Genomic DNA, 11750 nt, shown 5'->3' on the forward strand with positions numbered 1-11750 from the left:
TAATAATATACTATAGCAATCAATATCTCATACGATACAAATAATATAGATATCAACTCAAAATATAGAATTCTAGTTTAGTAGGTGAGGACGCACGACGGAGGTGGAATCGAGAAGATGAACGTAAGTGGTCAGTGTTAGTAGTGTCAGTGCCATTCTTCTTCCTCCTTCCTCTGTTGATGGATAGTTCCCACGTCTTCTTGGGCCGTTTTTTGGTCCACGGATCGTTGATTTATAAAATATCTGTATATTTTGTTTTTGGTCCCTGGTTTATCTTAGATATTAATAAAACTATTCATTGTTTTCGATCGACTCTATGTAATTTAAATTATATTAACTTTTAATTGTTTTTGGAGCATCATCATCACGTTTTTTATTTTTTTGGTCAAAAAGTCATAAATAACAGTGTTTAGTTGATCGTTTCAATGGACAAAAAGAAGTACGAATAAAGTAGCAGATAGTCTAGCAAAAGCAGCTTGATGATAGTGTTGATTTTATATTTCATTTTTATGTATCGCAGTATTTGCATGAATAATTGTCTTCAATTGCTTATTTCGTAACAAACATGTAAGGTCATAATATAATAATATAATAATATTTTTATAATAATTAAGACCATAATAATATACTATAGCAAACAATATCTCATACGATACAAATAATATAGATATCAACTCAAAATATAAAATTCTAGTTTTTGAGTAGGTGAGAACCATCCCACTTATCTGTCTTCAGAAGAGGATGTCCACCAATATAACTGTAGATACCATCTTCTCTAGCAATCCACTTACTCGTAACCTCAAGTCCTGTGCTCTCGTCCAACACCATAACATGTTGGCGATATTTGAAATTAGGACCTTGGTACATTGTACATGAGTATTGTTCCTCGTACACCGGGTCCGAAGAGTCGAGAGAAACATTAAAATTATAATCTTCGCCGATTTTCAACATCTGATACCCTTCGTAGTTGTCACAAAGAATCCCGAGGAGCTTGTTGTGTTTCAACTGGTTGCTTATAGTGACGGTGCTTTCTCCTAAGCCGATACATAGGCCCAGAAGAACCAGTACTATCAAGAGATTGTTCATTTGTTTAGTCTGCTATATTTCGGAGACAGATTTAAACTTTTTGGACATATATTTTTTGTATGTTTCTACACTACATGTGTTGTGTATTTATATTTGACATGTTACATGAAATATATGTTTTACTTTTACACTATTACCTTTTCCGAAAAAAGTAATGATTTCTAATTAATTAAAAAGGAAAGGGTATCTCTATAGTAAGAGAAGATCTGATAGCAATCTTTGCTTTAAGGGAAAAAAAATATTGTTTTGAACAGAATTTGGATTTCCAGAACTTGTAAAAACAATTAGAAGAACGGAAGTGGTCAGTGTTAGTGTTAGTGTAAGTGACATTCTTCTTCTTCCTCCTTCTCCTATTGACACGTTTTCTTGGAACAAAATATCTAAATAATTAGTTCTTGGTCTATGGACCGTTGATTTATAAAATATATGTATATTTGGATTTTGATCCTTGATTTATCTTAGATATTATAACTACTCATTCTATTCAATCGACTCGTAATGTAAAGGTTTTATAAAATTTAATTTATATTAATTTATAATTTGTTTTAAATCATCATTACAACGTCTTATATAACAGTATTTAGTTAATCGTTTAGATCTCTATAATAAGGTTTCAACTAGATTTTAACCCCCACTGATATTTTTTTCATTTTATAAAAGTAGTTGATATTATTACATTAAATATACAATTTTCGTTTTGGTATTATATATTGTATAATTATATAATATTATTGTTTATATTTTTTATTCGACATTATTAAAATATAGTTATTTCTTTAATACATTTTACTTTATTTTTATTTTTATTATTTACTGATTTATTTTTGAGATGTACAATAAAATAACAATATAAAATAATCAGATATTTTACAAATTTTAACCTATTTTAATAAGAGTGACAATTTTAAATGAAAATATATAAATTTGTTAATTTACCTATTTAATCTAATTTCCCGTATTTAATTCATTTAGCACAGCTATTTTTATATGATACAAAATATAATAATAGAGATTATAAAATAGTATAGAATTCTTATTTTCTTGTTTATAATTAAACTTTAGTTAACATTGATTTATAATAATATTATATTGGTAATTACAAATTTATTTATGTGATATTTTATAAGAAAATATATTTAAATTTTAAAATTTGTTAGATTCTCTCTCAACAGATTTTATTTAACTAAAAAATAAAATTCAAATTTATAGTTGGTTTCTTATTAATGTAAATAATCAAATATGTCATACTATTAACTAATTCTTTAAGTGGTTCTACGAAGTCTTATAAATAGTAGATAAAAATAAGACCCTAAATAAATAGATTAGATTGATGACCACATTTTAGAAAAAACATATTTTATCCCTCTAATTTTATATCAATTATGTTGATTTTTTTATTAATTTTATTATATATAACCTCTACGTAATTCTTCTCATTCTCATTTTTAGAGGAATTAATGAAAAATGTTCTTTCTAAATTTTGACGAGGAACAAATAAAAAAATATTTTAAAATAATCAATCATTATTATTATTTTTATATTTATTCAATTCTTCAAATAGAAATTTGTACATTTATTTTTCATTCATTTGGTTTATCAAAGTGTCACCAATTGGAATCTTAGTTGTTTTCAATTGTTTGTTTCATAATAACACACATAAAGTCATAATGTAATATAATAGTTAATTTATCATAATAATCAAATGTAATATATTTTACAATAAGCAATACTTCATACGATTCAAAGATTAAATATATCAACCAAAGATACAAAACTCTAGTTTTTGAAGAGGTGAGGACCGTCCCACACATATCTCCTAAGAGGAGGGTTTCCATCTTGAGACAAGTAGATGTCATCTTCTCTAGCAATCCACTTACATGTAGCCTCAAGAGCTTTGATCCATGAAGCGTCATACGCCACAAACTCTTGGTGATGTTTGAAATTAGGACTTTGGTCCATTTTACCCGAATAATGGGTTGTTCCGAAAAATTTATCACCAAAAGTAAACTCATATTCTTCACCGATTTTCACAATTTTCTCCCCTTCGTTGTTGTTACATCGAACCTTGAGGAGTTTGTTGTGTTCCAACTGGTTCTTAACGTGACTTTGCTTTCTCCTAGCATATAGAACCCATTGCTTAGGCCGATGCATAGGCCTACAAGAATCAGTACTTTCAATAGATTGTTCATTTTTTTTTGTCTGCTATGTTTCCGGGACAGACAAAATCTCTTTGAGATATGTATATTTTAATGTTTCTACACTACATATGTTGCATTGGTGCTTATGTTTCAAAATTTGTTACATGAAATATGAGTTTTACTTTTACATTATTAGCTTTTACCAAGAAAACAATATTTTTTCTAATCAAAAAAGGAAAAGTATCCATAAGATATGATAGCAATCTTTGCTTTGGGTGAAAAATGTTGTGGCCTGTATCTAGATTTTCAGAACTTGTGAAAAGTTAAGAAATAAAAAATAATAATGACCGAGAGATTCCTAATCCTAATTAAGAGTTATGTTATTTGATCAGTTATATTTGTTTTCTGTTGGAATGTAGATATGAAATTTTCATAATATATACAAAACAGAAACGCTTGAGAAGAAATAAGAAAATGTTTAGTAACATTTAGATTCACAGTGTCACTTGCAATTTAAAATTTTTAGATTTCTTTGGGCAATTGATGGACAACATTGAATACAAAGTTACTGGAGTCATATACTTAAGAGTATCTATAACTTTATCTCTAAAATAGAATGAAGTTGCATGGATAGTTCCCACCTTGATTTATAAAATATCTATATTTTTTTGATTCTGGTCCATGGACCGTTGATTTATAAAATATCTGTATATTTTGCTTTTGGTCACTGGTTTATCTTAGATACTAATAAAACTATCCATTATTTTCGATCACCTATATAATTTAAATTATATTAATTTTTAATTGTTTTTGGAGCATCATCATCACGTTTTTTTTATTTTTTGGTTAAAAAGGTCATATATAACAGTGTTTAGTTGATCGTTTCAATGGACAAAAAAAAGTGCAAATAAAGTAGGAGATAGTCTAGCAAAACGGCTTCATGATGGTGTTGATTTCATATTTCATTTTTATGTATCGCAGTATTTGCATGTATTGTTACATGACGATCATATTCATTCAAGCTAAAATCAATAAAGTAGATGTTATAAAAAAAAATAATATCGTTTAGTTGATTGTTTAGACCTCCGTAATTAATTGTTTTCAATTGCTTATTTCGTAATAAACACACGTAAAGTCATAAGAGCAGCATTAACGGCGCCTCTAAAGGCTGCCTCTTCAAAAAAAAAAAATAATTAAAATCATGCGGGTCCCACAATTATTTAAAACTTGTCTACTCTACCTCTTCCGCAAGATGTGAGTTTCGGAGGGTTTTGCCACTTTTCGCGGGCTCCACTAACACGTGATGGCCCACGATTGGTCTATTTTTAATTTTTTTTTTTAAATCGGACAAAACAAAAAATAATAATAATAAAAAATTTAGAACTCATGATCTTCTCCCTTGCGTTAATGCTGCTCTAATGTAATAATATAATAATATTTTTATAATAATTAATGTGTCATAATAACATATTATAATAATCAATTTCTCATACGATACAAAGATTAGAGATATCAACCCAAGATATATAATTCTAGGTTTTGAGGAGGTGAGGACCATCCCACTCATATCTCCTCAGAGGAGGGTTTCCATCTTGAGAAAAGTAGATACCATCTTCTCTAGCAATCCACTTACATGTAGCCTCAAGAGCTTTGCTCCACGAAGCGTCATACGCCACAAACTCTTGGTGATGTTTGAAATTAGGACCTTGGTCCATTTTACACGAGTAACGGGTCGTTTTGAAAATGCTATCACCAAAAGTGAACTCGTATTCTTTGCCAATTTTCACAAGCTGCTCCCCTTCGTCATTGTCACAAAGAACCTTGAGGAGTTTGCTGTGTTCCAACTGGTTGCTGAACGTGACTTTGCTTCCTCCTAGCATGTCAAAACCATTGCTTAAGCTGATACATAGGCCCAGAAGAATCAGCACTATCAGGAGATTGTTCATTTGTTTAGTCTGCTATATTTCGGAGACCGACTAAAACTTTTGGACATATATTTTTTGTATGTTTCTACACTACATGTGTTAGGTATTTATATTTGACTTGTTACATGAAATATGAGTTTTACTGTTACATTATTATTTTTTGCCAAAAAAATGAATGATTTCTAATTAATTAAAAAGGAAAAATATCCACAAAATAATTCTTATCTTTTTAGGGTATCTCTATAATAGGAGAAGATCTGATAGCAATCTTTGCTTTGAGGGAAAAAATATTGTTTTGAACAGAATTTGGATTTCCAGAACTTGTGAAAAGGAAAATTCTTCTATGAAATAAGTGAAAATAACGACCGAGAGATCCTTTTGAATGAAATTTCAGTTTGAACCCACTTTAAGTTTTTTTTTGAATAAAATTTCAGTTTGAACAAAAAAAAAACAACCGAGAGATCCTTGACCAGTTAACCTTAACTAAAAGATATTATTTGATCAAATTGTATATTGTTTTTTTCTGTTGGAATGTAATATGATTTTTTTTTTTTGCTTAAGCTTTGTGTAATATTCAATTAAAACCTACAAATCCAAACGCTTAAAATAAAGACCGTCAACATTTAGATTCATAGTATCAAGGTACAATCTAAATCCATTTGCTGGGATTTCTTGACTATCTTTATATATAGTTAGTTGTATGTAGTTCGGACATCATAAGTAGATAGACACGACAGTTTGGACATCTAGTAGCCGACTTGATTTGGCTTTATATCAGTCCACTTGTTTGGTCAGCATAACACCCAAGTGAGCTCAGCTCTCTCTATAATATTCTCAACTGATAAGAATGCAAAACAATAAGGCGGCAGAAGAGAAAGAATCTGAGAACAGGTCTTCTTAGCCGACTTCCACACACGTGTACCAAGTCAAACCAAACGTGCCCATACTTAGATACTTTCATTTTATCTTCTGGTCCGCACACATATAATATAGAGTTTCTATAATATAGCTAAAATTAATTAAATCAAAGAAGGTTAAGTAGTTATCGCCTCCACTCTATTCTTCACGCACACACTTTCGCACTTCTTCACACGCAACTTCCTCTCTTCTAACGTTACTGCTATATATATATACCCACACTTGCGTTTCTTCTTTCTTCAACTTAAACACTTCTTTATCAGACCGAAAAGAAAAAAAATAGTGATAATAATGGCACTTGAAGCTCTTAGTTCGCCAAGATTAGCTTCTCCAGTTCCAACTCTGTTTCAAGATTATGCTGTTGGCTTCCATGGTAGCAAAGGCAAGCGATCTAAGCGGTCAAGATCCGAGTTCGACCGCAGTCTCACGGAGGATGAGTATATCGCTTTATGTCTCATGCTTCTTGCTCGTGACGGAAATCGAACCCGCGACCTGCCTTCTTGTTCTTCCTTGCCGCCTCTGCTTCCTACTCCTACTTCTACACATACCCACAAGTGCAGCGTCTGCGACAAGACGTTTTCTTCTTACCAGGCTCTCGGCGGGCACAAGGCGAGTCACCGGAAAAACTCATCGCAGACTCAATCTAGCAGAGGAGATGAGAAATCCACCTCGTCGGCTATAACCATCGTGAGACACGGCGGAGGAAGTGTGAAACCGCACGTTTGCTCGATCTGCAACAAGTCGTTCGCGACAGGCCAAGCTCTCGGTGGCCACAAACGGTGCCACTACGAAGGCAAGAACGGCGGCGGTGGGAGCAGCAGCGTGTCTATCTCCGAAGGCGTGGGGTCCACAAGCCACGTCAGCAGCGGCAGCCATCATCACCACCACCACCACCGTGGGTTTGACCTCAACATCCCGCCGATACCGGAGTTCTCGACGGTCAACGGAGAAGAAGAGGTGATGAGCCCCATGCCGGCCAAGAAGCTGAGGCTCGAGTAGAACTTATAAGGCGTTACAGATTCAGCTAGCAGTTACATGAATTTGTTATACTGTACATATACCAATTTTTAGATTTCCACTTCTTCATATTCTTTATTGAATCTGTAGTATTCCTTCTTGTAATATTTGTGTAGTTTTCTTGTCTTCTTTACCTGAAGTCGTTTAAAGAAAAAAACCTTTCTAAAACAATTCAAGTACGTTTCAGTTTCTAAAGAACATCGATTACAACCTTATCGGTTCGTTGGACTAGTGTCGTGGGGTGGTATGACCTAACATACAAGTCTCAGCCCATTTAACTGAACATGTTAAGAGATTCGTTTGAAGTAGATAATGGGTACTAATTACGTACTGTCTGATGTTTCTATGACAGAACATGACTTCAATTTTAATTTATACAATATAAAAACGAAAAATTACCTGCAGCATTCAATGGTCTAACAACAACCACATTATTCTTTTTAGCTTCTTTTAGACTTTCCATAGCTATATCTGACACAGAGAGCATACCTTCTTTAGGGTAACAAGCGAGTTCGCAAACTGTTGCCTTTCCAACTCCCTGGAGCCCAGTCAACAGTATTACAGAAGGACCTGACTTAGAAAACTGTAGCTCAGATGCTTCTCCACCCATCAAATTCACAAGCTCATCATGCACAACATGCAATAAAAAGACATAATTCTCCCAACACTTTCGAGACACAAATGATCATCCAAGAGTGAAATCAACCAAATAATATAATATTATTTTATTAATTGATAGTTTTACAAATCACTTCTGATATATTATTTATTCATTTGCTTCTTTGTGAAAAAAACTTTCAATGGATAAGGACTCTAGAAACATCCGTATCATGGTGATGGGGTTGATTCTCCTGATGAACCGCAGCTTCCTTGGGGATCACATGTGCTCCCCATAAGAGTTTAACATTTTGGCCATTGATAACAACCCATGAGGAGTGCTCTAGCATGGCCTTCTCTGCCGCTTCTCGGCTTGTGTACGTGAGAAACGCACCGTCGACACCTCTCATTGCAAAATAGACAATAGATTCTATTTCTCCATAAGGGCTGAAACGGTCTCGTATGTGCTGCTCGTGGACACTCGAGTTGAGGCGACGGAGGTAGAGCGTTTTAAGGGTTTGATCAATGGGTGGATCCACAGCGCCCATGTAAACATTCCTAGCCAGTAACTCGACGGTTTTTGGATTGTCTAAACTGCGAACAAGCAGAAATTCACATCATAAAAGTGTTTGAGAAAGGCAACAAAGAGAAAGATAGAGCCATAGAGGTTACCCAGTTCTACTATCAAAAACTCTAGGATTACGTCCTGGTTCCTTGAGATTTATACAAGAGCTCCTTGAGATTTATACAAGAGTTCTCTAAGCTCTTTGGTGAGTTTAATGTAGCGGATTACGTCCTGGCTCAGCTGGCTCGACCCGCAAGGGATAAACAAGCGGGTCGAGAGAGCCCGAAAATCTCTAGACTGTTTCATTGAATCAATCATCAATGATCACTTAAATAAGAAGAAGACAGAAAACAACGTTGACGTTGATGAGGAGACCGATATGATTGATCAGTTACTAGCATTTTACAAAGAAGAAGTCAAAGTGAACAACTCGAAGACCAAAATCAATCTCGATAATGTAAAAGGCATCATCATGGTAAACTAAACATATTACATTCCATCCGTTTCAAATTATAGGTTATTTAAAAATTTTACACAAAATTTTAAAAGAGTCAAATGTATAATTTTATGTTTATTTAACTATTAAAATTATGTAGCATTTCTCGTTTTAAATTTTAAGAAGAAACTGTACTATAAAACAGTATTTAAACGGATGAAGTATTATATATTTGAAAAAGTTTTTGAATACAAAATTGAAATGAAATATAGGATGTGATGTTCGAAGGAACCGAGACGGTGGCATTAGCGCAATCGAGTGGGTACTAACCGAGCTACTCCGGAGCCCCGAGAACATGAAACGGGTCCAGGACGAGCTAGCGACTGTTGTCGGGCTTGAGCGGTGGAGCGTGGAGGACACGCATCTTGAGAAGCTCACTTTCCTAAAATGTGTGTACTCAAGGAGACTCTCCGGCTCCACCCGCCGTTCCCTCTCCTCCTCCACGAGACGGTCGAGGACGCCGAGGTCTCCGGTTACTCCATTCCCAAGGGATCACGTGTGATGATCAACACCTACGCTCTCGGGCGTGACCCGGATTCGTGGTCCGACCCGGAAATAAACCCAAGTAGGTTTTTGGACCCGGGTGCTCCTGATCTGAAAGGGAACAGTTTCGAGTTCATTCCGTTCGGGTCGGGTCGGAGATCGTGTCCGGGTATGCAACTCGGGATGTACGCGTTTGAGCTTGCGACGGCTCATCTTCTACAATGCTTCACGTGGAGATTACCGGATGGCGTGAAAATCGGTGACGTGGACACCATTGAAGGGCCTGGTCTCACGGTTGCTAAGGCAAACTCTCTTGTGGCAGTGCCGATCAAACGCCTCCTCTGTCCCATCCTCTTGGAAAGCCACAACGTTTAAAAACTTGTTTTCATAATAATCATTGGTTTACGTTGATATTTTCCTGCGTTATGTTCGTATTTGCGTCTATTTCTACGTGTTCGACGTGTTATGCTTACGTTAGCATTACATTATTTAAGCCTCAAACCCTTGTCTAGTGATTTATATTTTCAAATCTATTTGACATCAAGTACACAAATGTATTTTTTTTTCAAGAATAATAGTCCCAACGATTTTTAAACAGCGGCATATGACCCTTTTTTGCATAGTAGACCCCATCTTTAATAGTATACCACGAGATTCGTTCGCCGAATTTCATGAAATAACGAGATTATTCATATGCCGTAAGTTTTAAAATATTTAAATTAACACCATGCCGTAATTCACAGAAGAAAGAAGTTCTACGGAAAATGTTATCTACAAATTAATATAGTATACGGAGTTACGACGAACAGAGTGAGGACCAAGATCGTCCTTATAAGATGTACAATGGACTCTGAGTATGTCATCATTCATGCTCAAGTTCCTAAAATATACTCCTTCTGTTTTTAAATAGATGATGTTTTAGAGAGTTTTTGAGGTTTCAAAATAAATGATATTTTCATATATCAATGCACTTTTAACTTTATCAAAAACTATGCAACCAATGATATTTTGTAGTTTGTTTTGTGATTGGTTTAATAATTTTAAATTTACATTTTAATGATAATTTTAAGATAAATTTCTTTTTTTTTAATAGTTGTGCATAATCCTAAAATTTCATGTATTTTGAAATAGATGAAATATTATGTTTTTTGCAAACAATTTGCTATTATCATTCGATCCTGCCTACACATGAAGCAATTAATAAGAACATACTTTAGAATAACTTTTCTTCACTTTCTTAGTTGCATATGTTTTTATAAATTGATGCACTTAAAAGTTATATATAAATATGTATATATATATCCCTTACTTTAAATACTCTGTTTATTTATCTCTTACTTTATTACTAATAATAATGGCTTCAATAAAAAGCATAATTAAACAATTTTTCTTTCTTAAAACACAGTATTTGTTTTATTATAATAAGTGAAAAAGAATAAACAATTTAATATTACAAAAGCTGATATTTATAAAAAAATGTAACTATTTTCAAATCACTTTTCTAAATCACAAGAGAAAAAGAATAATGTAACTACATTATACATAAAAATTATAAACATGATAATATTTAATTATTATTGAAGTTAATATGTTAAAAAGGGGAAAAACTTTTTAAAATCACTCCTGTAATAACAAGCAGAGATAAGTGTAAGTACGTTGATATGTAAAAAAATAAATCTGTAAATCATCTATACTATTAAAGCAGAATACCTACTAGGATTCTGCCCTTACCTTTTCAAGTTATTTACAAGTCTCTGCCATTGCCTTTTTTCCTTTTAAAAAATTAAATGTCGACAGTTATTTTAAACAAATCTCAAGCCTTCGATTTTTTAAACATATTCAAATCGTTTTTAAGCCCATTTACGATTAAATCTAGGCTTTTTTAAAGAAAATCCAAACATGAATGAATGTTCAGTCCATCAAAACTATCTTCATGATGAAACACCCTATACCATTGAAACCCCACCGACATCATCTTCTTTTTACTGGCAAACCCTATGCCCTGAAATGAAAACACTAACCAAGATGAATCAATGTTCATAATAATAATAAGCTTATTTAAATTATATTTACATACAACATGAAACCTACATATATGTTGTCTCCTTTCCAAAATGCAATATATAATGGTCGACACTTTAATCAAACAAAATAATTAAAATATATTTGACCACAACTTAGTATGGTATGTTTCAAAAAATTTATAACAATATTTATTTACAAATATAATTATTTTTCAACTAATCCCCTAATTTTCATAATCAATTAAAAGCAGAAAATTAAATTAGAATGCCAAATCCATTCCAAGTATATTCTTTAGCTCATTCCATGATTTCCTCTTCCTAAAATCACGCTTTAAAGAATTACATATACTCATATTGCTTGTGCAATACCCACAGAATATCTTTAGATTTCGAATTAGGGGACTGAACCTTCCTAATATTTACAATTATTCATATCGAAATCAAAACCATAAAATCTTGAGAGATACGATCTAGAGTATGCATCAAATATAGAAAACGAAT

General features: G+C 33.0%; 4 protein-coding genes, 1 long non-coding RNA gene and 1 pseudogene across 7 annotated transcripts in view; 2 read left to right on the plus strand and 4 right to left on the minus strand.

The window, feature by feature from the left end:
- Window positions 1-690: 690 nt before the first annotated feature.
- On the minus strand, window positions 691-1086 carry LOC106315357. Its single transcript, XM_013753087.1, has one exon. It carries the CDS (start codon window positions 1084-1086, stop codon window positions 691-693), a length of 396 nt encoding a protein of 131 aa, XP_013608541.1.
- Window positions 1087-2862: 1776 nt separating this feature from the next.
- LOC106315358 lies at window positions 2863-3237 on the minus strand. The gene has a single exon (XM_013753088.1). The coding sequence runs from the start codon at window positions 3235-3237 to the stop codon at window positions 2863-2865; it is 375 nt and encodes a 124-aa protein (XP_013608542.1).
- A 1519-nt stretch (window positions 3238-4756) lies between these two features.
- Window positions 4757-5203, minus strand: LOC106315359 (pumilio homolog 15-like). The gene has a single exon (XM_013753089.1). It carries the CDS (start codon window positions 5168-5170, stop codon window positions 4757-4759), a length of 414 nt encoding a protein of 137 aa, XP_013608543.1. The 5' UTR covers window positions 5171-5203.
- A 1017-nt stretch (window positions 5204-6220) lies between these two features.
- LOC106313866 (zinc finger protein ZAT6) lies at window positions 6221-7449 on the plus strand. Its single transcript, XM_013751791.1, has one exon. The coding sequence runs from the start codon at window positions 6359-6361 to the stop codon at window positions 7064-7066; it is 708 nt and encodes a 235-aa protein (XP_013607245.1). The 5' UTR covers window positions 6221-6358; the 3' UTR covers window positions 7067-7449.
- Window positions 7450-7884: 435 nt separating this feature from the next.
- On the plus strand, window positions 7885-9600 carry LOC106315360 (annotated as a pseudogene).
- A 1489-nt stretch (window positions 9601-11089) lies between these two features.
- Window positions 11090-11750, minus strand: part of LOC106313867 — a 4224-nt gene continuing 3563 nt past the window's right edge. For all 3 annotated transcript variants that reach the window (XR_001264506.1, XR_001264505.1, XR_001264504.1), the window contains exon 4: window positions 11090-11227. This is a non-coding gene — a long non-coding RNA (uncharacterized LOC106313867). The remainder of the gene's footprint in view (window positions 11228-11750) is intronic.

Source organism: Brassica oleracea, chromosome C9 (assembly GCF_000695525.1).
Source record: "Brassica oleracea var. oleracea cultivar TO1000 chromosome C9, BOL, whole genome shotgun sequence".
In the NCBI taxonomy this organism is placed as follows: domain Eukaryota; kingdom Viridiplantae; phylum Streptophyta; class Magnoliopsida; order Brassicales; family Brassicaceae; genus Brassica; species Brassica oleracea.

Bases quoted from the DNA above. Each gene is read 5' to 3' on its own strand.
- LOC106315357 (XM_013753087.1), bottom strand. From the start codon at position 1,086: ATGAACAATCTCTTGATAGTACTGGTTCTTCTGGGCCTATGTATCGGC.
- LOC106315358 (XM_013753088.1), bottom strand. From the start codon at position 3,237: ATGCATCGGCCTAAGCAATGGGTTCTATATGCTAGGAGAAAGCAAAGT.
- LOC106315359 (XM_013753089.1), bottom strand. From the start codon at position 5,170: ATGAACAATCTCCTGATAGTGCTGATTCTTCTGGGCCTATGTATCAGC.
- LOC106313866 (XM_013751791.1), top strand. From the start codon at position 6,359: ATGGCACTTGAAGCTCTTAGTTCGCCAAGATTAGCTTCTCCAGTTCCA.